Source organism: Ascaphus truei, chromosome 1 (genome assembly GCF_040206685.1).
Source record: "Ascaphus truei isolate aAscTru1 chromosome 1, aAscTru1.hap1, whole genome shotgun sequence".
NCBI classification, from domain to species: Eukaryota; Metazoa; Chordata; class Amphibia; order Anura; family Ascaphidae; genus Ascaphus; species Ascaphus truei.
In genome coordinates, this window is record NC_134483.1 from 271,510,914 (window position 1) to 271,535,773 (window position 24,860).

General features: G+C 42.0%; 1 protein-coding gene across 3 annotated transcripts in view; it reads left to right on the plus strand.

The window, feature by feature from the left end:
• LOC142496976 (uncharacterized) overlaps window positions 1–24,860 on the plus strand; it is a 168,505-nt gene that overhangs the window by 104,159 nt on the left and 39,486 nt on the right. The window contains exons 11-14 of one of the 3 annotated variants that reach the window (XM_075604135.1): window positions 8,490–8,557; window positions 16,837–16,922; window positions 18,843–18,925; window positions 21,639–21,743. In XM_075604135.1, the coding sequence (XP_075460250.1) occupies window positions 8,490–8,557; window positions 16,837–16,922; window positions 18,843–18,925; window positions 21,639–21,743 (342 nt within the window). The remainder of the gene's footprint in view (window positions 1–8,489; window positions 8,558–16,836; window positions 16,923–18,842; window positions 18,926–21,638; window positions 21,744–24,860) is intronic. The other 2 variants (XM_075604145.1, XM_075604153.1) reach the window with 2 other exon arrangements.

A 24,860-nucleotide genomic window follows, 5' to 3' on the forward strand; every position in this document is an offset into this window, starting at 1 on the left:
TAAATATGAAATGATTTATGGCATTATGAAAACTTTGCTTTTAGTCAGGGCATTGCCTTTTGTTTGTATGAATGGAATTTTTTTTAAATGGTTGGCTATTCTGTCAGCATCATGCAACTCTCTCCTATGAAGCAAAATGTATCCTAGTCCAACAACTACTCCAGGCATGCATTCACTACCCCAGGCACAATCTTTTGTGGTATCTTACATTCCAATCTAGAGATGTGCTGTTGTTTGTGTACAATGCAAAATTGATTCTTGCACAGATCAGGCAATTTTGCAACATTTCGCTAAGCATTAAAAGGCATTGTGCATTGCAATTTTGTCCTATTTTGCTTACTGACTATAAATAGGTCACACACACCATGTGCTTGTGCAGTTGGTGGAGGAAGTGAAGAGAGATACACACACAGTAGAAGGTGATCTGATCATTCATATGTCAGATCACTCTGTAAAGCACTCAAAATATAAATATGTACAAAAAGAAATACAACTGAAAGGAATATTTTATCAACATCATCATCGTCATCGTCCTCAGGTGAGTCTCAGGACACACATGTTACTAACACCACTTGAAGTAGCTTAGAGGGAGTAACCATTCATGTTAAACTAAGCCCTCGTGTTCTTACTAGTTTGAATGAGAGGGTAGATTGTCCGGAATCTAGTCAGGCATCAACCTCTGGGTGTGCAAAGGCATCAGTAGAACTGCTTCTCAGGGTCAGAAACCAGGTCAAAGACATGTTCCTCAGCAAAACATGCCGAGTTGAATTGAGGGAGACTTGATGGCTGAGAGAGGGATTAAGACAGAGATGGAGGCGATAGATGATGATGCTAATAATGATGAGTGTGGTGTTGGTAGTGTGTATGGTGCGTATCGTATCATGTATAGTGTGTAAGTAGCAATACTGCTCTTATAATTAGCACAACACTGAAAATAGACATGCCTATATATTCTATATATCAAACTAAACCAAAAAACACAGAAGCCCACCACCAATATCCTCATTTTCGGCTTTAGAAAGAGCACACAATACTGGGCAGCAGCAACTAATGCCATGTGATTTCTCATCATCATCATCATCAAAATTGCATCTTGTAGTGGCAAGAACATCTTAACCTCAGAAAAAGCAGCACACAATATTACATGTAGCACCCTTGGAGGTATGCTGAAAGTATTCCTAGTGAGTCCTGGTCCCTACGGGGACTTAAGGCATTAAATCCCTTACAGGCCCTAGTTGTAGTTAATTCCATGTAACTTATTTGGATAAACCAATTTCATGTAACCAATCGTATGTTGCAGGTTGCTTAGCTCAGTTATTGGTCGGTTATTTTATTCTAGAAGATACTGGAAGGATCAACCCTTTAGGGGATTGTAACAGGGGAGTATCCCTGTTCAGGTAATGTGCCTCTAATCCAGCAGTGTGGTGGTTAACTGCTGGTAGTCAATTAACAAACACCACCTGCCTGATTAGATGGCTTAGAAAAGCCTGTCTTTTGAGACAGGAAGTGAGACTCCTTAGCTCACACCTGAGCTGAACTTGGAGACAAACAGTCTTGAGCCCTGCCAGAAGAAACAGCAGAGCTGCTTTCAAGACACAGGGGAAACTTCTAAACCTGAACGCTGACACACCCTGAGGAAAAGGGAGCTGAACCAGGGACAGAGAAGATTTTCCCTCCAAACCACAAGGAACAGATAAGACTTTCATTTATGAGACTTCTTATATCTGCTTAATTCATGCTATATGTTTGGGGCTGGGAGACATGCTTATCTAAGGCAGTTGTGAACTGCATAGTATTTCACTAGAAATACTCCCAAGTGAATAGAAGCTTTGTTTACCCCTTGTTTGGATGGTTTCCTGATGTTAAGGAAACAGGCGCAATAAAATTCTTATTTAATTTCACTATAATCAGTCTCCCTTGTATACCTCTGTGAGTGTCCGCCTACATATGGTGTCCGAAGTGGGACGAGAGGTGGTCTTTGAAGTTAGAAAGGACCGGAGATTTGTTCTGTGAATTTCTTTTTATGCTTTTTGCCTACAAACAGTCTGAGCAACTTAAAAAAAAAAATTCTCATGCAGCAGAGATCAGAGTTAAAGTGATACACACCACTGCACTGAAACTTACAAAACCACAGATGGACTCTTTTCCCCAATCCCAAGAGGAGAGAGAGAGAGAGACTGCTGAAGCAGGTAAAATCTTATTTGCCTATCACAATAAAGTGTAAAATGGTCATTGAAATAGGGGGTTTGCCTTCCAGCCATAGTCAGGGTTCAAGAAATGAGTTAGCACTTGAAAGGGATAGGCATTTGTTATTTTCAAATGTTTAGCTGAAGCAGTGAATACAGATGGTGACCCATGAGCAGTACTGATTCTGCAAGTAAAGGCTGCCACATCGCATAGGACTGCCAGTTGTGAATGGAGAATATGCAGAAAAATGTGAAAATTGATGCAAGACTGTGCTGAAGCAGGGGAATTTTCAGTAAACAAGTGCTGAGGGTAAAATTGCCTACTAGAAAAAAAGGAATTGCTGAACGGTGTAAAAGGTATCCCAAAGTGTGAAGAGTGAATGTCATAATACCCAAAGTTGAGACTGAACTCAAGCAGAAAACCACATTATTTGGCTGAAGCAGAGAGATTGCACCTAGCAAGTAAATGGTGTAAAGCAAACAGAAGTTTTTACCTAGCAACTACACATTCAGCATACCTAATGAGAGATTATACCTAGCAAGTAAATGGTGTAAAGCAAATAGACGTTTTTACCTAGCAACTGCACATCTTGTATACCTGATGAGAGAAAATGCATGCACAGTACTGCTGATATTGTAAAACTTACCCAAGAAAGAAAAAGTCTACAGAGATGCCTGTGAGAGCTACGACCTCTACAAGCAAAATATGCCCACCTGTAGGACTACCACAATTGGGGGTTCTAGCAAATACAGTGGCAACAGCTGCAATAGTGCCTCCTGAGGTCAGGAAGAAAATTACACCTGATAGCCTAAAAATGGAGGACAAGATGCAGCATTCCTGTAATGAACCCTACCCCACGGAAGAGTGGCCCTTCCAATCCAAAAAAGAGGAAGACATCTCTTACGGGGAACCTGAACCGAGTCACAGCCACAAAACACCCCAAGAATGGTGGGGGTGCCTGAACTCGGCACAAACTGAAAAGACTGCTCCCTTTGACGAATATGATCAGCAGGAGAAAGAGCGGGAGCAGTGGATCACCGAATATTTCCGTCAGCTATTACAGTTGCAAGAAAAGCCGGGTGGATCCAGTGACGCTGCTAAAATTTCAAATGAAGATGGAGACCCCAGTATCCCTGAAGGGACGGTGTCATCCAAATCAAAAAGGAAGAAAAAGAAAAGCGGTTCTTCACTTACCGTGGAAGTAACAGACACGTCCGCAGTGTCAGGATGTGCTCACCACAAACGAGACGGGACTGCGGTGCTGAGGTGGGAAAGGTAATTACGCCACCCACAGCCACGAGGGCACGTCTTGATTGAAGAATGGTCTGGGATTCCGGGATCGGGGTAGGAGAGGTACGGATGGTAGAGGGTGCGGTAGCCAAGTCCAGGGTTAGAGAGAGAGACGTTGTCGTTTACCGTAAGCCAGAATCCGAATGCCAGAGATGAGAAGAGTCGTGATGCCGTATGCCGAGTTCGGGATGCCAGAGGTGCAGGAAGACGTAGCAGAAGCCGGTCCGGTACACGAGGAAATCTGTGGAACAGAACTAGGGAGGCAGAGAGTGATGAGAACAACTGGTTCTATGCTCAGCCGACGAGTCAATGAATCTGGAGGGTATATGTAGGTATGAGGAACCAATAGCCGAGAAGCAAGGTGGGGGTGTGTGAATGGACCAGGCTGAGACAGGGATAGGTCTAGATGAGTTCCTGGAGGAGGAGCTATAAATCCTAGAAGTATTGGTGCATTGTATTGTGGCATTGCAAAAGGGTACTGTCTCTTTAAAGGGTTGGTGCGCCCCTGTGTGGCCGCGCCTCCCGGTGACAGCGTCTGTAGCTGCGTGCGCGGACCCACGCCCTGAACCGAGGGCAGAAGAAGAGACTGGATGTGCGCGCGCGCGCATAGAAGGACCGGAGCTCGGCGCCATGGGGAAGGAGTCCCTGTGAGTCGCGGGAGACCCCGACAGAGCCGCGGGTGAGTAAGGAGCACGCCGTGCACGGCGTAACTCCTGCTTCCTTACACGCAGATCCTGTGGAGAAAAGGGGGGACCGAGATGCCCTGCAGCCTAGAGAAAATGGAGAATTCGTCCAGCGGATAACCGAATATCCAGAGGGCCCAAGGCAGAAGTCGTGTACCCCAAAGAAGTGTCTGTCCGGTGCCAACAGTGAGGAACCCTCAACCAGTCATCCCAGGGAAGCAGTGCCGGAACCAGTGAGTGACGATCCGTTGACCAGCCCTGAAGACGCCCTGAAAATTGCCAGGCGTGACTGTGATCTAATTCGAGAACAATTGAAACTTGAGAGAGAAGATAATGCTGAGTTACAGAAGAAGGTGCTCGCAATGTACTCTGAATCTGGAACAGAATTGGACGATCTCAAGACTGAGCTAGATACTGCAAACGCTACTATTTCCGGCATGGATGAAAAGCAAAGCCAATCTGATAAAATGATGACTAAGCTGAAGCAGAAGTATGAGGAGGCACTAAAGCAGATGACAGTCTTTCAGCAAGAGGTTCACACTCTTCGCGTAGAGCTGAATGCCTCACAACAGGAGGTTAACAATGTCCGGACAGAGGTGGACGTATCTCAGAAAGAGGTTCAGACACTCCGCAGAGCACTGGATGCCTCACATCATGAGACCAACAGCTGCCGCACAGATCTGGAAGTTTCCAGAAAGGAACTACACAGTCTCACTGAGGAGCTGGACATTTCTAAAGAAACAATTGTCAATCTTAATACAGATCTCCAAGTGTCCCAGAAGGAGCTTCAGACCCTCAACCTAGAGAAGGAAGTCTCACGCCAAGAGACTGTCATTCTCAAAGCAGATGTGCGTAAATGGAAGGAGGACTGCAAGGAGGCCCTGAATAGTACAGAGACTGAAAAAGGAGAAAATTTAAGATTACAAAGAAAAAACTTAAAACTCAAAGAAGAAAATCTTAATATGACAAACGACGTCAAGGAAAAAAATGAAAAGCTGCACGAGCTTAAAGAAATAAATAGACTTTTGGAAGGTGAGAAGTTTGAAGCAGAGCACCGAGTGCAGAACCAACTGCAAGGTCTGCATACGTACCTCGAGAAGGCCGAGGAGAAGCAGCGAACTCTGCAGGAAGACAATCTGCAGGCTGTTAAAGAAATTCAAGTGCTGCAGGAACGTCTGATTACCCAGCATGTCCCCGCAAAGCAGCATGAGAAACTGAAGGCTACCCTGAGCATCACCAAAGCAACGCTAAAGGCCAAGCTTAGAACTCAGGTGACGCGGCACAAAAGGGAGCACAAGAAGGTCCAGAAACTGAAACAAGTAGCTGTGGCCCAAGCAAAGAAGTTCATAGTGCTTCACAATGCAATAAAAACGTGGAAGCAAGCTCAGAGAAAGCAAAGTATGTAGATAAATTCCCTGAGAAGAGACTTGCAAGACGCACTCAAAAAACAGGGATCTCTCACGGATGAGATTACAGTCCTACAAGGACAAGTATTGACCCTGACTAAGCGTCAGTATCCCACAGCCTCAAAAACCCATGAAGACAAGGGTACAGTGAGAGCTGGGAATACCGCTCATCTGAAAGACATACCAGCCTGCATGGATTTGCAACAGCAGAGCATTTGTGTTACGTCGGTGCTGCCTGCAGACCAGACCCGTCCCCTGTGCTGAAGGGGGAGGTAGGAATACACGCACCCGCAGCAAAGGGAGCGTGTCCGGAGTGTGGTATCAAGCGTTGCCAGGCCAGATGTAAGTAACGTAGACAATACTTGCCGGTACCGGGTATAGGACTAGAATAGTTTTTGCCTTGCCGAGGTGAGGGAGCGGAGAGATGAGGAAGGTTGAAGTCCATGCTGTGATCGTGGGATGCCAGAGTATACGTAGTCCAAGGAAAGCCAAAGTCGAGAGCCAAAGGGGGTAGTCGTACGAGCCGTGTCAAAACCTGTAGTAACCGAGAGTTCACCAAACACTTCTATACAGAGACTATGTCGAGCGATGAGTGAGGGCTCAGAGATGCTAGATAAGGCTTGGCTGACCAATCAGGGATGGAGGCGGGTCAGGAGGACTGCAGGGAGCCTCTCTGGATAGGTGTGGCTGATACAACCCAGGTGAGTACTGGTAGCAGTCTGATTACACCCGCTGCGTGTGCACGTGACCAGCATTGGAGGAGGACACACGTGTGCACGCGGGACGGAGGAGCTGACGGCCCGTGGAGGCTGGTAAGCAGGGGTTGCACTGCGCATCCTGAGTCTCCCTGAGGGTAGTCTGTGTGTTGAGTGGACAGTTCTGAGAAATCAGATTCCTAACAATTTGTAAGGGTTCAATGTATAAATGGATTTCAGGCAAAAGGTGACACATTGTGTTCGCATTTGCATGTCATTTCCCAGAATCCCTTGCTGCAGTGAATGCAATGTATGCTAGGTGCTTATGGTAAAAGGCAGGGTTGCAAACCTGTCTAAGACATTTGAATGTGCTCACAAGTGATATTCTTTTTCACACACCATAACTTAAATAATGTGTAAGGTGTGTGTATGTATGTATGTATGTATGTATGTATGTATGTATGTATGTATGTATGTATGTATGTATATATATATATATGTATATATATAAAACAAAACAGCTCGGGCTCCATAGTGTAAAATAGTACTGGTTTATTAATCACGAGCTAAAATAAAAAAACTCACAGCAATGAGATAGGACATGCACATCGAACAAGAACACCAATGGTCATGCTGTTAGTCAGGAACAGTAGTCCCGTGGCTGCAGCGTTTAAATCTTTCTCTGTGCCGCCGGGTGTGTCCGTCGTGATGTGCGTCCACTTCAGCGGCCCCCCTGGCTAAAACAGCTCACGCTTCTTTCGTTCTGCAGCACCACAGTTCCCTTCCAGTCCAGCAATTGCTCAATGAGCTAAACACCTGGTGCTTGTAGATAGCACCCTTATGCGTTTTGTCGCGAGTGTACCGGCGACCTCATCAGAAGATCACAACCCTGAGGAAGGGCCCATTTGTGGGTCCGAAACGTTGGTGATTTGTGTCATTTCTTCTACAATATATGTTTATTTTTCACAAACCTGAGTGCTGTCTGCTGATTCCCGTGCGAACGGTATAATATGTTTATATAGATATATATTTGCGTGAAAAAGAAAGTACACCCTCTTCGTACTGTACATCCTCCTTGGCATTGTGTTAACACACACCTGAATGCTCCAGACCAGCAAACAGCTAAAATTTCGGCTTTTATAGAGGTGGTCACACTTGCTGATGATCAATTAATCAAGGGCATTTGATTAGCAGCACCTGTCTGCTACTAAATTCCTATGGAAGTTTTTCACACATGGCTTCTCCATTTTGGCTTTATTTTTGTTAAATAAATCACGACACAGTGTAATATGTATTTGTTGTTCATCTGAGGTTGTACTTACCTAATTTTTAGACCTGCTAAGGATTGTTATTATGTCCTGATATGTAAAACCATAGAATTCAAAGAGGGTGTACTTTCTTTTTCACACAACTGTATATATACTGTAGTGCCGACGGTTATTCTAACACAAACCAGTGGCAATTCGCCAAAAAGACCCAGGTACATGCTGGGTACATGCTGGGCCTACAGTAGTTTAAGGCAAGTTTAAGGTATTTCTGCATTGACTAATGGCCCATCAGATTAACAGCGGGGGGTCTCTGGCAGTCCCATTCAAACTGAATGGGACTGCCAGGGACCCCTGCTGTGTTAATCTGATGGGTCATTAGTAATGCAGAAATTCCTTAAACTTGCCTTATACTTGCCAGGTTACACCCAGCATGTACCCAGCATGTAACCGGGCTATTTTAAGACAAGCTTTAGAATACTCGTTGTCTCGTCTGTATAAACACTAAGCTGGCTTCTGCCTTAAGATACCTTACAGCCTATTTATTTGAATGCGCTGTAAGACATCTTCCAGTACAGGAAAGACCACATTGTAGATATGGCCCAACATCTTTTTTATGAGCTGTGGAGGGTCAGGTACTTGCCAAACTGTATACAAAAACTTCACAAGCACAATTTGCCTTGTCACGAAGAAATGTTATCATCAACATGCCTAAATGCTTGCATGTAAAGGAAATAAAGGAGTTTGCTCTTTAAGGTTGAGATTCCTACCTGGAGATTTATTTAGGTATGAAGCTGCACGCCTACATGTATGGGGCTTTCCTGAACTCAATTAATTTCCAGTGCCCTCTTCATGAGCATAATTGTTAATTAAAGATATAAAAAAGGTATTTATTGCATTGATAAGTGTCACATACTACATATTATTAACAAGTTGCTTCCATTCTCCCTTACTCTTTCTAAGGTTGAAAAAGAATCTGGTTTAGAGAGTGAGGAAAACTTGTTTGAAGCAGATCAACCTAGCAAATCAAGGTACAGTATGTTAGGTATACATTGTACCTGCACATGATTAAGTGACATATTGAATTCATATTTGTTCCAGAAAGTTTAATTGTATTAAATATACTATAACTTAGCTAATGGAAATATTACGGTATGTGCAACCCCGCCTTTCACCATTATCACCCAGTACCCAGCGCTTCCACTGCAGCAAGGGATTCTGGGAAATCACATGTAAATGAGCACACAGTGCCACCTTTTGCTTGAAAACCATATATATATATATATATATATACAGAGAGAGAGAGAGAGAGAGAGACAGAGAGAGAGAGAGAGAGAGAGAGAGAGAGAGAGAAGAGAGAGAGAGAGAGAGAGAGAGAGAGAGAGAGAGAGAGAGAGAGAGAGAGAACGTCCCATAATGTAAAAAAGTAAATTTAATGTCAAAAAAGAGGACAAGGGGATTAAAGACACTCATAAAAGTACATGAATTAAAAGCAGTTTGTGATATAATCACCACCAACAGGGCAACACCGTCCTGGAACACATCAGTGGATCGATATCCAATCCGGTTCACCTCCAGCAATTTGGATTATTGAAAACGCTGTCTTATTGCTTATAATGCGATTTAAAGTTGTCAGCCTCAGATCAGCTCCATGCGCTCTTCGGCCGTAAAGCGCGCACTGCGTGATGACGTAGTGTCGTGGTGACGTACCCTGATGCGTTTCGTCACTACAGTGACTTTTTCAAAGGGAAAAACTAGGAAACTCTCCCTTGAACCTGCAATCAAGAATCACCTGCTCCTGCAATTAGACTGCAGCCTGCTTCTTGCTGCCTCCTATGCAGCTCTGTCTCATTGGCTGTCTGTTCTATTTAATTCCTGCCCCGCCCACCAGGAAGTGGCTGGACATAGACTTTCTTTAGTAACTGTGTTTGCCACAGCCTGTGTTTGGCCTGCCTGGCCTTCTTGTCATAGTTCTCAGTTACTGGCAGACCCCACCGCGCGTCCGCGGTTACACTGAAGCCTCAGTGTTTCTTGTCCTGTCTGCAGTACCTGTGCCCTGCTTCCACTCCTGCAGAGGCCTGCATCGGTGCTCCCTGTTACCTGCTACATACTCTCCATTGCAGAGGCCTGCATCGTTGTTCCTGATACCTGCTGCACTCTCCTGCTCCCAGTGGTCTCCACTACTCACAGCTGTATCCGGCTAGGGGGTGCTGTTTTGTGCTGACACACTGGATCCCCCGTTCCTGTCTTCGTTGGAGCACCTTTGCTCAAGCGTCCTGTTGCCGAACCCCAGCATGGATATCGTTTACCCAGCCTTCTCCAATCCTGACCCCGGCTTGTCCACGGATTATCCTACCTTCTCCAGTCCCGACCCTGCTACGTACGACCACGGAATTCGCATCCCGGATCAGGCTTCGTGGTCTAAGGTTGGTGTATATCTATTCCCACCTCAGCCCCGCGGTCCGGTCCAAGTTTGTGGTGAGCACGTACGTTACACTAACTGAATGTAATGCCACTACCCACGGCGCCCGCTGCGGCTCTTACCTCCGCTGTCGGGACGCGCGGCACCCGGTCACGTGGTCCTCCTTCTCTCCCTTCGCTTCCTGCAGCTCCTGCTGCCCATGCGCGCCACCGTGGTAGACCCGCGCACGCGTCTACAGTTCCTGCTTTTCCTCCCGGCGAACTCAACCCGCCCCTTCCGTCGCGCGCGCTACCATGTCCATCTCCACTGCCGCCAATGCACTTGTTCCATTCCCACCTGTCCTGCATCCTGCCTCAGCCTATCAGCGCTCCTCCTTCATCTGACATCACCGCTGGAGGTTCTCATTGGCTTCTGTCAGTATATAGTGCTACCAGCCCAGAGCTGATTGCTGAGCATAGTCAGTCTCTAGTTGTGCTTGCTACAAGCTACTTCGCAGTCTGCTCTTGTCTTCCGTCACAGACTCTATCTTGAACCTGGACTCCCGATCTCTGGCACCCTCGAACCTCGGCTCGCCCTACGGACTTCTACCTTCTCCTCTCCTCGACTTTGGCTTTGGACACCGACTACTCTTGATCTCTCCAACCCCGGATCTGGCAAGTACCTCTACCAATCTACACTCTCCTGTCCCGAACCAGGCTATCTACACGACTCTGCTAACCGGACCCGCTCACGCGGCTGTAGGGCGGTGGTTTTCCTGTATCCCCACCTCAGCCTCGCGGTCCAGTCCGGTTTGTGGTGAGCACACCTATATTCCCATGACATTGAAATATTAAAGTGAATGGTGTAAAATAACCAAAAAAAGTGAAAATATACAAAATGTATTTCCTTAAACTAGACCCAGCATGTACCCAGCATGTACCTGGGTCTTTTTGGCGATTGCCACTGGTTTGTGTTAGAATAACTGCCGGCACTACAGTATATATACAGTTGTGTGAAAAAGAAAGTACACCCTCTTTGAATTCTATGGTTTTACATATCAGGACATAATAACAATCATCTGTTCCTTAGCAGGCCTTAAAATTACATAAATACAAACTCAGATGAACAACAACACATGACATATTACACTGTCATGATTTATTTAACAAAAATAAAGCCAAAATAGAGAATCCATGTGTGAAAAACTAAGTACACCTTATGATTCAATACCTTGTAGAACCACCTTTAGCAGCTATAACTTGAAGCAATCGTTTTCTGTATGACTTTATCAGTCTCTCACATTATTGTGGAGGAATTTTGGCCCACTCTTCTTTACAACGTTGCTTCAGTTCGGTTTGCAGGCATTTGTTTATGCACAGCTCTCTTAAGGTCCCACCACAGCATTTCATTCGGGTTGAGGTCTGGATTTTGACTGGGCCATTGCAACATCTTGATTCTTTGCTTTTTCATTCATTCTGTTGTAGATTTGCTGGTGGGCTTTGGATCATTGTCCTGTTGCATGACCCAATTTCGGCCAAGCTTTAGCTGTTGGACAGATGGCCTCACATTTGACTCTAGAATACTTTGGTATACAGAGGAGTTCATGGTCGACTCAATGACTGCAAAGTTCCCAGGTCCTGTGGCTGCAAAAACAACCCCAAATCATCACCCCTCCACCACCGTGCTTGACAGTTGGTATGAGGTGTTTGTGCTGATATGTTGTGTTTGGTTTTCGCCAAACGTGGCGCGGTGCCTTATGGCCAAACATCTCCACTTTGGTCTTGTCTGTCCAAAGGACATTGTTCCAGACGTCTTGTGGTTTGTTCAGATGCAACTTTGCAAACCTAAGCCATGCTGACATGTTCTTTTTAGAGAGAATAGGCTTTCTCCTAGCAACCCTTCCAAACAAACCATACTTGTTCGGTCTTTTTCTAATTGTACTGTCATGAACTTTAACATTTAACATGCTAACTGAGGCCTGTAGAGTCTGAGATGTAACTCTTGTTTTTTTTGCAATTTCTCAGAGCATTGCACGGTCTGACCTTGGGGTGAATTTGCTGGGATGTCCACTCCTGGGAAGATTGGCAACTTTCTTGAATGTTTTCCACTTTTGAATAATGTTTCTCACTGTAGAAGGATGGACTTTAAATTGTTTGGAAATGGCGTTATAACCCTTCCCAGATTGATGGGCAGCAACAATTGCTTCTCTAAGATCATTGCTGATGTCTTTCCTCCTTGGCATTGTGTTAACACACACCTGAATGCTCCAGACCAGCAAACTGCTAAAACTTTGGCTTTTATAGAGGTGGTCACACTTGCTGATGATCAATTAATCAAGGGCATTTGATTAGCAGCACCTGTCTGCTACTTAACATCTTAATTCCTATGGATGCAGTAAGGGTGTACTTAGTTTTTCACACATAGCGTCTCCATTTTGGCTTTATTTGTGTTAAATAAATCATGACACAGTGTAATATGTCATGTGTTGTTCATCTGAGGTTGTATTTACCTAATTTTTAGACCTGCTAAGGAACAGATGATTGTTATTATGTCCTGATTTGTAAAACCATAGAATTCAAAGAGGGTGTACTTTCTTTTTCACACAACTGTACATGCATGTGTGCATGTAGATATATATATAGATATATATATAGGTGCGCCGACGAGTATTCTAAAACTAGCCTTTCAGTTTGAATGGGACTGCCAGGGGCCCCGCTGTGTTATTCCGATGGGCCATTAGTCTGTATGCAGAAATGTCACTGAAATGTTGCAGCATGTACCCAGCATGTTCCTGTGTCTTGTTGGTGATAGCCCCAGATAAGTTTTAGAATACTCGTCGGCACTACAGTATGCTATTACCTGTTTACATAAAAAGGTGGCAAAAGGTGTCTTAAATGTAAACTGGGTTGTCTTCAATTTGACGAGAGAGAGAGAGAGAGAGAGAGAGAGAGAGAGAGAGAGAGAGAGAGAGAGAGAGAGAGATGCCACAAATCCTACTAAATAGTGTATAAAGTGCTTGAGTAACTGTGTATAAAGATAGACAAAAATATAGAATATCTACTGTATATAAATAAATGTGAAAATAAGTGCGATATTAAATGTACATCTGTAACAGGGAGCCTTCCCTGTTCAAGTAGTTGTACAGGTAAACCTGTGTAGAGAGCTGGACTCCAGCATTGAGCAGGTTAATTCAGAGCAGACTGTGCTAATTAACCTGCTCAGCTGACTGCTCCTCCAAACTCCCTGCAACATTGACTGCAGGGAGATCTCTAGTCCAGGGAAACATCCTGTTTGAGAGATCAGAGAGGAGCTGCTTCTCTCTGGTTCCAGACACACAATGGACCGCTATGTAGGGAAGTCTGCTTAAGTATTTCCAGACCGCTGAAAGTAACTGACCTGTGATGTATTTTTGATATTGATAAGGGGCTTATCCCCCCCCCTCCCCCAACCTGTTGATAGGGATATGCTGTCTGTTTTATGTTCTGAACGTTGTGGCAAATAAAAGCCTGCTTTATTTTATCTGTAAAAACTTCTCCTGTTATAAAACCTCTACACACATCTCATACTAATGGTGTCAGAAGTTGGGATGAGAGGTGGCCCTTGAATTTCAAAGGGTTCACAGAGAACGTCAGGGAATTTTTTTGTGCTTTTGTTTGTAACAGTTCATGCAACAGCTTGAATAATAGGATTAAAAGCAGTAAAACCACGTGCAGAGGTGACCAGAAATAAAGCGCTATAGAATCAGGCAGTAGAAAAGCTACACTGCGCTGGATAAAGTTACAAATGCCACAGTTTACTGGGGGGACTTCTAGAGACTGTGACCCACACAAGGTATTGATTCTGTCTAATACACCATGTGTGCTAAAAGAAAAAAAAAGAAAAAACTCCATGGGTTTTTTAAATGGCCACTAAGCAAAAATAAAAAAATTCAAAGTCTGCAGACACCAGCGAGAGCTACGAGCTCTGCATTTGAAGTCTGCCCCACCTGTATGACTACCAATGGTGGTTCTAGCATATTAAGAGAATATTGACGCTATAGCGCCTCCAGAGATCAGTGTGAAGAATATACCTGAAAGTGCCAGAATGGAGGGCAAAATGTGTTCTGTCTTTAATGAACCTGGCCTCATAAAAGACTGTCCATTCAAGCTCTTTGGTGATGAGGATGTCTCTTATGTGTTTCCATAAACGAGATGCATCAGCAAATCCCCCTTATGATGTTTGGGAGGCACACGGAAGAGTAATATCCCTGCATCCTGGAACATGAATGCCGGCAGCAAAGACAGGCCCTGCTTAATAATGAATATTTCCGCCGGCTACTACAACTACAAGAAAAGCATGGGGGGGGGGTGGTAACTCCGCCCTCAACAAGATGATGCACCCAACTGCGGCAGTGTGCGTCACCGATATGGGCTATAAATATTAATCTAGCCCCCCCAGGACAACCCCTGATGAAGTCGGTTAATCACTGATGAAACGCGTTGGGTGCATCATCACGTTGAGGGCGGAGTTATGGGAGGAACCCCTGAGACTAAGTCAGCTGTTCTGTTGAGTAGCGCTACTGCCTGATTACCTCCGATTGAAAAGTGATTCTAACTGCTTGCTGCTGCGGTTGTCCTTATGAGAATTTCCATCATAGCACTTGTCCGGGTTGAGTCTGCCTGATCGAGCTGGGAGATATACCCGTTAAACACCCCGTGAGTGTTGTTGTGAGATGCGCGGGTCCCAACGCCGATTTATCAGGTACTCCCCTTAGTGCAATACATCTGGGCTTCCAATCACTCCCCACACAAGGCTATCAGCTAACAGACGCACACACTGCGCAAGGATCTGTTTGGCTTACATCGAGGCACTGTGTTAAGGAGTCTGATATTACCATCTATCACATTGGAATTGCTTGAGCAGTACAACTGATATTGGAGTCGTTTATTCATTTCTTCTTAGGAAGGTGTTTAAGTCTTTACATCTAAGGACTAAAGACTTTGGACTTGTTGGACTTGTTTCTTGGGGTCCCCTCGATCATCCCCTCGATCATCAACATTGCTGCAGCAATTTACCCTCTTTTATATTTGTATTTGTTCTGATTTAGTTTGCCTCGCTCATTTACTATATATATATATGGTCACTTTTATTTGTTTATATCATAAATAATTTATTAAATTGTTATTATTTATCTTTAGGATTGTGCGCTCACATTTGTTGTTTTGCTTTATGTATTTTAGGACAAAAATATTGGGGTAAAGGCCCCCAATCAGCCAGTGCTACAGAGCTTGGTATTAACCCACTTTTTGAATAAAAATAGATATGTCTTACTGCACTTGAACCGGATCACAGGGTGTGATAATGCATGCTTGAGGCTGTGGGCATTTTAACCCCTAGATGGCATAAGGTCTAGCAGAGATATGCAGAGTTGTAAGGGGGAAGTCCTAGAACCCCCCCAAGACCTCTCCAGTCTCTCTGAACTAAATGAACCTATGTGCCTGGGGCAGCTCTCATGGGGCAGCGATTGTACTCACATATGAAGGCCGATTCTGTGTGCTCCTTTGCTGATGTAGTGGACAATGTAGAAAACGCCTGTTCCGGTGAGGAGAGGCAAATCAGCGGGCACCACGATGCAGGAAGAAAAAATGCTGAAGCTGGACTGTGCTGTAGACGAAATCCTTTATTGTCGCATAGATAAAAAGAGGAGGGGAAGCATACCCCTGCACCTCTAACGCGTTTCACCCAGTACTTGGGCTTTCTCAAAGAGGGTATTATGTATTTTAGGAACTAGTTATTCCTTGTTGAGCTGCCATTCCACTTTTTTATATTTTTCTGATTTGCCTAGTTCGTTTGCATTTTTATTTGAGCATAGACACATTTTTTATTGTTCCTTTTTACTGAGCGCTGGTTTTCTTTCTTTCTTTTTTCATATATATATATATATATATATATATATATATATATATATACAGTATATATATATATATATATATATACACACACATACACACACACACACACACACACACACACATATATATACAGTGTTCGACAAACCTATACATTTGCTCGCCCCGGGCGAGTGGATTTAACCCCCGGGCGAGTAAATATTGGCCCAAGCAGCACACGTTTGGTACTAGGTGGCGAGTAGATTTTTTTGTGTGGCGAGTAGATTTTTTGGTGATTTGTCAACCACTGTATATATATATATATATATATACACACACATATATACATACATACAGTACATACTGTACATATTCTGAAAATGGAGCAACATGGACAAGATAGGCATACATATATACATACATACATACATACACACAGTCATTAGGTAACTACGCCATCATATCAAATAATAGATAGAAGCATTTATTTTTTTAGCCCACTCGATGAAACTAAAATATAGAATTAGATGGATACAATGTTGAAACAAACATTTTATATCCCTATAAAAGATGACACAATAAATAATTTATCAGTTAAACATTAAAGTTAGCTATTTTTAAAATATAGCGGACAACAAACTGTTAAAGCAGCATTTCACATCTTTATAAAATTAGAAGAAAAGTACTGTACAGTACGATATCTTGGAGACAAACACTGTTGCAACACTTTTCTACTCGGTGATTAAGTCTAAAATGTACTGTTATAGACAAAAAGATGGGTTTACAGCATAAACCTTGCCAGAGCTGGCACGTTACAAATAATCAACAAAGTAGCACTAACTAAACTGTACCAAATTATTCATTATCTAGCTTTGGTAGTGAGAAGTTTTTTATTTTATTTTTATAGGATGGATAATAGAAAATAAAATCGTGTTGTAACACTTAAGATCTTGTGTATCTGTTAATTACTAAATGGTTATTGGAAACAGCAATGCTGATTTAGTTTGTTTTTCAGTACTTCAGAATTTTTTTTTCTTCCTAGTAAAAGATCAGAATTGAATACAGGACACACTGAAATCATTGTTGCATGTTATCAACATTTGGCAGATTTACTGAGAAAACTAGAATGTAAGTATATACAGACACCATATATAGACACCAATATTGAAATTCTGTAATACTGATCTGTTGGGTCAGCAATCCATGCGACTCAAGTTTTTTTAATTTTATACAGTATACAGTATTCTTCTTGTACCCTAGTAGATCAAGGGGGTCTAATGGGGCTCAACAACTATGATCTCAGCCTCTCTACACCCACCCCCCAGTTGCTGGTAAACTGAATTTTAAAATTCCTGGACCAAAATACAATACAGGAGAACAATGTGGCCACCAGGCTAAATCTGGTTAAATAAAATCAGATCATTGGCAAAAAAACTTGACAAAAAATAAGTCTAATTTACTGGCAACCTGCGGTTCACTGGAGCTTGATGCACCGATTATTTAATGGTAACACTTTTTCAATTGAACACTATGAGGACTTCTTCAGGTCTATAATGACCTTGTCAGAATGCAGCCTTTTCCTTATTAGAATCATCAAGTTTTCATTAGACCATAATGTATCTTCATTTTGTGAATAACTAAATAGGGCACAGTAAAATTATACTTTGCTCACTTAGATGCTGCGAATACTATTATAAATTGATAAAGCTGTATGGGTACTGGAGGAGACATGTAGATTGATTGCAGGTTGTGATACATTTTATGGGACCAACTTGAGAGTTTTTCATAGAGGAGATTGGAGAACAGTACTGGGATTTTGGCCGTCACAGGTTTCTTCTTCAAGTGTACTGTAATATGTGTACAGTGGTATTTTGTTACTAAGATGTGTTTTCTATTAGGGACATATTTGAAAAGAAAAAAACAAAACAAATTATGAAACATTTAGAAAATAGTAGAAAAGATGTTTGGTGGTTGAACTTCATTGTACTGTATCTGTAATTTATTTTGCAGTCATTTACAAACCTCCTACTCTCTCTCCTGCCCTTTGTACTGTATTATTTTATTTATATAGCGCCAATCATGTACACAGTGCTTTACAACACTACAATAGGAGGTAAATACTTTACATTACAAACAATGTGCAATAGGTAAATGAGAACATATGGCTATAGGAGACACTGCCCCAAAGAGCTCAATGGATGAGAATGTCAGGGAAGCAGTTGTATGCACTTCTAATTAACATCATGTGAAGCATCATTTACAAATGACAATAAACATAAAACGTATCAGTGTTACAGTTTAACATCATTTTAAAAGCTTGGTAAATGTAGTCTCAATTGAAACAAATACTGCATTACAGAATATACATTATGCACGGATTTTTTAAGACCTAATAAGTGTTCTACCTAATTGAAAATGAAATACTTCAGCTGTTTCAAAATTTTTGGTGATCGAGCTATATTACAAAGCATTTTTGAAAAACCTTAAATGATCCTTTTTTGAAAAACACAGCAAAACAAATTATTTCAATCAAACTTTCTCCGGGGCACAATTTTTGGAGTATTTAAAAAAATTACTGTATGTCATAAGGGTGAAAAAAGAATTGTATAGATTTATTATTGTGCACAGTATTTTGATTGATCGTTATGGAAGTTCTTTGCAGATGACAAAAATGTGTACGTAGCTTTGAAAAATGTACTGGTCTCTTATTCATGTGAAAAAGGACAAATATATAAACATATTACTGGCTTTACGTTAAGCTGGGTCCATATAAAGCTGCACCATTCAAATTCTCTTTGTACAGTACTTTATGTCCCTTGCTTCAGGACATGAAGTCTTTTTTCCTTATTTTGGCCCATACAGTATATACTAAGCATAGATATTCTATAGGATACCATGAGCCCCAGTAAGGTGACTTATGAAGTACTGTAGTACCACTACACTGCTTGTATGATTGTTGTGAAAGTATGTACAATGTTGGCAACACAGATAAAATTTATAACGATAATCCATGCCATTCATAACTTGTCATTTGGTCTTTATTTTGAGGTCTTCTTAAAAGCAATGTAAGATTAGATCAGGAAAAAGATCAAGTAGTGAAATATCTGGTGGCAATCTTAAAGGAACTGGAGGTAAGAGCAAAAGCCAAAATAATTGCTTATATTTAAAACTGTCCTGACAATAATTATGTACCTGAAGTATCTAAGTATCGTATGTAGTGTGCAGCTATTACATTTAACGTTAAAATCCTTGTTTAAAGATGTGTCCTCAATAATAATAATAATATATATACTGTATATATATATATAAATATATAAAACAAGAAACAAATATAGAAATAAATATATATATATATTTTTTTTACATTACGGTGATTGCATACACCCGGGCTACAGCCACAGATCTCCATGGACTTAACGAGCCGTTAATTTAATATCTTGATAAGTGCTAATAGTGATTTTCAAAGCTTTCTAATGCACCGTTAATGCTGTCTTAATGCTAAGACAGTCTGCTGTTAACTTTAATGGTTGTTAGTGTTAATGATATGTGGACCACCTCAACGCATATCCAGAGCAGGTTGTTAAAGTTAACGCGGGGATAAAGCAATGTTATTTTAGATCATGTTTTCACCTAACGCCAGGTTGCAGAACATTTTTGGGCCTTGTCCAGGGTTCTGCAACGGGCACTTTGGCTTCCTATATTGCCTTAGCAATAAACAAAGCCATTGTTGTGGGGGCACAGCGCCTTAAAGATGGAGGCACGTCATGCAGGATGGAGTAAGGCAAATATTTTTGACATTTATAATGGTATTTTTTTGAGCTGTTGTTGTTGCTTGGGGTGTTAGTGCATTTTAGGTTTATGTTGGCCATTAGCCATTTTAACCACTAGATTAGGCCACCTGGGGAGTTAAAGGGGGCTGTTAACCCCTTCTATGCCATAGCATTTGTACGTTTAGAATATAGCTGCTGCATGATAGTTACTGGCGTCTTATCCCAACATTAGCTGGATAATGCCACATTAGCAGCATGCAAGTGAGGGCTCTAACGACTGTGGTTTATGCATATATTTAGCTTTTTGGATCTCCGTTAAAGTCAGGGAAGCTAATGTCTATTATTTATTTAGGTAATGTGACGTTAGTTGCCTTGATTTAACAGAACTTTGTGGATCTACCCCACAGTGATGTATATAGATTGTTGCAAGAACAATAATGCATAGATAAAGTGACTTACCAAGATCACAAAGAGAGCCGATACTGGACTTCAAAGCGGGTTCATACACTTCAAAGGCAGCGTGCTCACCATTCAGCTACTGCTTTATTACATCTCAAGGATTGCAATTCAATCCAAAAATATGACATCATTATATATTGTTTGATCTTATTTTGTCCACATTGAAGCAGGAAAATTTCTGTGTTACACACAGCAGAAGGTATTACAGTAAACTCCCAACTATGAATAACCAGGAACAGAACAGTCTTCCAAATAAGCAGAAATGAGAAGTGCACATTTAGACTGGGCTCTGCAAACACTACTCAAACTCAGACTCTTCCAGACAGCACTACAGATGACATTTCAAATCCAACAAATCCCAATCACTTTCATTTGAATTTACATATTTGATTGTATGTGGCTTACTTGAGTGTTAAATTTGTAATATTGTCTGTGAATGGGTAAAATGGACAGTGGCACTATGCTGTCTATTTGTTAAAATCATTTGGATGCGAAACCCGTGCAAAAACAGCACAATATTTATCAAGGAAAGGGAATTCTATAGTCAATTGGAGATTTTAATTTGATCTGGCGCACTCCGTTTTGCCCCAGTTTTTATGCTGGGACATTTTAATAAATAAATCCTGAAGTGTTATGTCAGTGAGGGAAGTAGTATAGGGCTAAGAATATGCTAAAATTGCTAATTTTTTTGCTCTGAAGATGCAGTTCCTGGACAGAGCTCTCAAACTGTGTGTTAAAGTAATTTTGAATATGTCTTGAAGTGCTGGTATTGATTTTGCCTTTTACCAATAATGTGTACAGACACAGACAACATTATTGCACCCATCAATGTGAAGATCTGTGTCAAAGCTGGCGATGAATTTAATGCAAGATTTTAAGTGGTGCCATTGAAACAAATGTGAGACGTTTAAGATGACACACTGCTGGGTGCCATTTAATGGGATATTTTTACGACATTGATGCATTTATTGGTGCAATATCATTGGCTTCTTCAGTATTGTACAGGAGCGCAGACGAGTATTCTAAAACTTGCCTTAAACTTGCCTTGGAAAATCTGGGGCTATCACCAACAAGACCCAGGTACATGCTGGGTACATGCTGCAACATTTCAGTGACATTTCTGCAGAGATGAATGGCCCATCGGATTAACACAGCAGGGGTCACTGGCAGTCCCATTCCGTTTGATCCGAAGGGCCATTAGTCTGTCTTCAGAAATGTCACTGAAATGTTGCAGCATGTACCCAGCATGTATCTAGCATGTATGTACCTGGGTCTTGTTGGTGATTGCCCCAGATTTGTTTTAGAATACTCGTCAGCACTACAGTATGTAGGGTATGGATTTTTCGAGCAGTGCTGTACTGTGGCTTAGCACATTGATGATACGTTTGAGCTTCACCTTTTTAATTTATATGTGTACTCCATTTATAATTGCAGTTCTGAGGAGTATCTTACATTTTAAGCATGGACAGATTAACATCTAAATGAATACACAGCATTCATACAGTATAATATAATATTGATAACCACCCCACAATATATTACGCAACGCCCAAAGCATGTGATGATGAAAATATGCAAAGCAAAAACAAAAAGATGTCTCTTTGTTTCTTATGAGCTTAAGGATGCCAAAACGCTGAGTCAAGAGAGCAGGAAACATGTGGAAAAACTACTCAATGAGCACATCAACTTGAAAGCGAACTGCCACAAAAGAGAAAACCAGGTAAGTATTGATATGAACAAACAGTTTTAATATTATCTGGGGAGGGAGTAGCAATGCATTGATATGCTTTTTGTATGCAATTGGAGAATAGTTGCCTTGAGCAAAAAAATACGTGATGTAAGATCAACACAAATGTACATGGTGATGCACCGTATCAGGACTTTTAGACTAGATGATAATTACAGTATGGTGCAATTCTAATATAATCCCCTATGCAACCTTAAATCTTTTGGGGTCTAATAATACTTTAATTTTATAGTGTGATCGATTTTTGGGTTAAGAAAAGAGAACAAAGTTAAATAAGGTAAAATAAAACATAGCATTAGGGAAGGAAAGTAGAGGTGTTGAATGTTTGCACAAGTTCATGAAACTGGCAAATATTGGACTTTTGCCATTTGCGAACGTGCCACTGGACATGAAAAATCTCTCACAAAAACATTACAATATTTTTTTTAAATCTAAAAACCAGCAGATTTACAGATAATGAAATAGGAGACACTTGAAATAGTGTAACAGAGTCACTGTCCTTATGGACTAAACAGCTAGCAGAGTGGATAGGTTCCAGTATGCATGAGGTTAAGTTTCTCTCTGTGAGCTTGCTTTACCTGCAGCTAATTAAGCAGGAAGGACTCCTGAGAGACTGAAGGTTTAAAAGGCAGGAAGTAGCCTGCACAAAGGGAGTTAGCTTTTCCCCAGAAGGGTAGAGAGGCTTCTCCCAGCTGGGACCCCAACCCTGGGTAAAAGATTGCTACAAGCTGGACACAGCCTGCTCCCCGGAACCGGTGTTCCTGAAAGATTGAAGGATCAACACAAAGACCCTGGGATAGGAATCCCCTACAATCAGATAAGCCATAAATAACACTCTGCAATGTTAAAAGTCTGTTTGTTGCTGGATTTTAGACAAGAGTTTGTTATTGTACTTGTGGAGCACTTGTTTTTGGGGTGGATAACCAGATTAGCTGGCTGCCCGGTAGATAGGGCTGAAGAAGTTGAGTTAGTTTCCTTAACGGGAATAGGAATTTATTTTATGTTTTATTTTGCCTTAAAGGGATATTACCCTGATGATTATTTGGCTGGTGGATAATAAAACCACTATAGTGAAAGTTTCATACCATGTCTAGCATCTTACTGACCCTGCCGTGGGGCCATCCTGCCACATGTGGTGTCAGAAGTGGGATGCTACACCTCTGGGGTTCAGTAGATGAAGATGAGTTAAGTTCATGAACCCAAGCGGAAAACCAAAAAACAAAATGTCTATTTTGCTGAAGCAAGTGAATTTGCTAGCAAGTGCTCCGTGTAAAGTTTGCCCCATCGGGTATGAAAGGATTGTTGTGCGGTGTAAAGCAAACGCCATAAACAAAGTATTGAGTGTTAAGTTTACCCTGATGGGGTTGGAGAAAGTAACAATTGATTTTTGTAAAGATGTTGCCCTAAGAAGAACCAAGAAGGTTCAAACATTGTAAAGCAAGTACAACTCACGTGTGTTGTATAAAGTCTGCCCTGTCGGGTGTGAGAAAAAAAAACCTAAAAAAATGGATTTTAAAATGGCCGACGTCAAATTTATTTTGTAATGTACGTAATCATACAAAACAGGGTCCCTTCAGGCCATACAATGACGATGATGAGGGTGATGATGACGACACTTGCGTGGCCCCAGGAGGAGAGTCGCACACACAGATGAAGGCTGCAGAAGTGACGTTCTAGAGCGCAGGACCCCATAACCTTGGAGTCAATGCACAGGACTTTGGAGCCATGCTGGCTAAAGGGAAACCAAGTGACTTTCGAGGGGATTCAGTGTGCTGGGCCTGTTAGGTGCCAGGTCACATAGAAGAAGTGTCCCCCCACATCCTCAAGTATAAACAGTGGCAACAGGAGCAGCATGAGGAATACTGTACCCCACAGCAACGAAAGCAAGCAATGTGGTGTGAGCAGGAGGAAGTAACTGAACCATTTGAGCCTGCGAGGGCAGGACAACATGCGTCGGAAAGACGCTGAGATGTGCTGGAGACCGGAGGGATGGCCGGAATCGTCACAGGAACAGCAGCAAAGGGAAAGGAGGAGCGAAGGAAAGCTAAATCCTTGATCGAGAATCAAGATGCCTTAAATGCTGCACTCCAAACTGCCTACCATGATTAGAAAGTCCTGCGGGAAAGCTTGGGTAAAGAATGAGAAGCTAACGCCAAGATATAGGTGGTTAACGCAGAGTTACAGAGGAGTATACACCCAGCCTTACTTGAGCATGCTGCTTTGCAGAACACAGAGCGTCTCTTACGGGGTGATTTGGAGGAGGTGAAGAATAGTCTGAAGAGGGCGAACGCTTGCAGTGGCTGCCATGGTTGAAAAACAGAGCAGGTCTGATCACATGATTGCTAACCTGAAACAGGAAAATGAGGAGACTCTGCAAGTGGTTCACAATTGCCATACAGAATTTAATGTCTCACAAAATGAGGTTCACGCTCTTAAAATAGAGCTGGAACACTCTCGCCAAGAGTGCCAATGTCTAAACACAGAGTTACGTAAATTAAAGAAGACGTACAGTATGAGAAGGCCCTGACTGATATAGAGACAGTAAAAATGGAGAACCAAAGCTGGAAGGAAGAAGCTTCACATTTGACTGACCTTGAGTTGACAAAGGATACCGCTACCGTCATATACAGAAAGCCGAGTGAATCAGAGAAAACAAGTACTGACTGGAAACTGTATTATGAGTTGTCCCAGAAAGACGTTGAAAACCTCATGACAAAATAAAAAGAGATACACATCCCCAGCACAGAGCTGGAACTCTCACGCCATGAGGTCCATGCTCACAGCAGAGAGGTCTGTGAATTGAAGGATGCTGAGGGAGAGATCATGATTCGTTTAGAGCTAATTGATTGATGGTGACTTTATTGGATTACATTGTGTACTTCTTTTGATATAATGCTATTTTATTTGAAATATTGTATTGTTAACATTGATTTGCAGCGTCTACATGTAGCTTACATTTTATGCAGCATGCATACAATGTAAATGCAATGTTTTAAGTGGCATTTGAGGCTTTGGATTGGCATTTGATGCTTTAGATTGGATGATTACAGTACATTTGATTTGTTTAGGAAATCGCATTGTATTTCATTG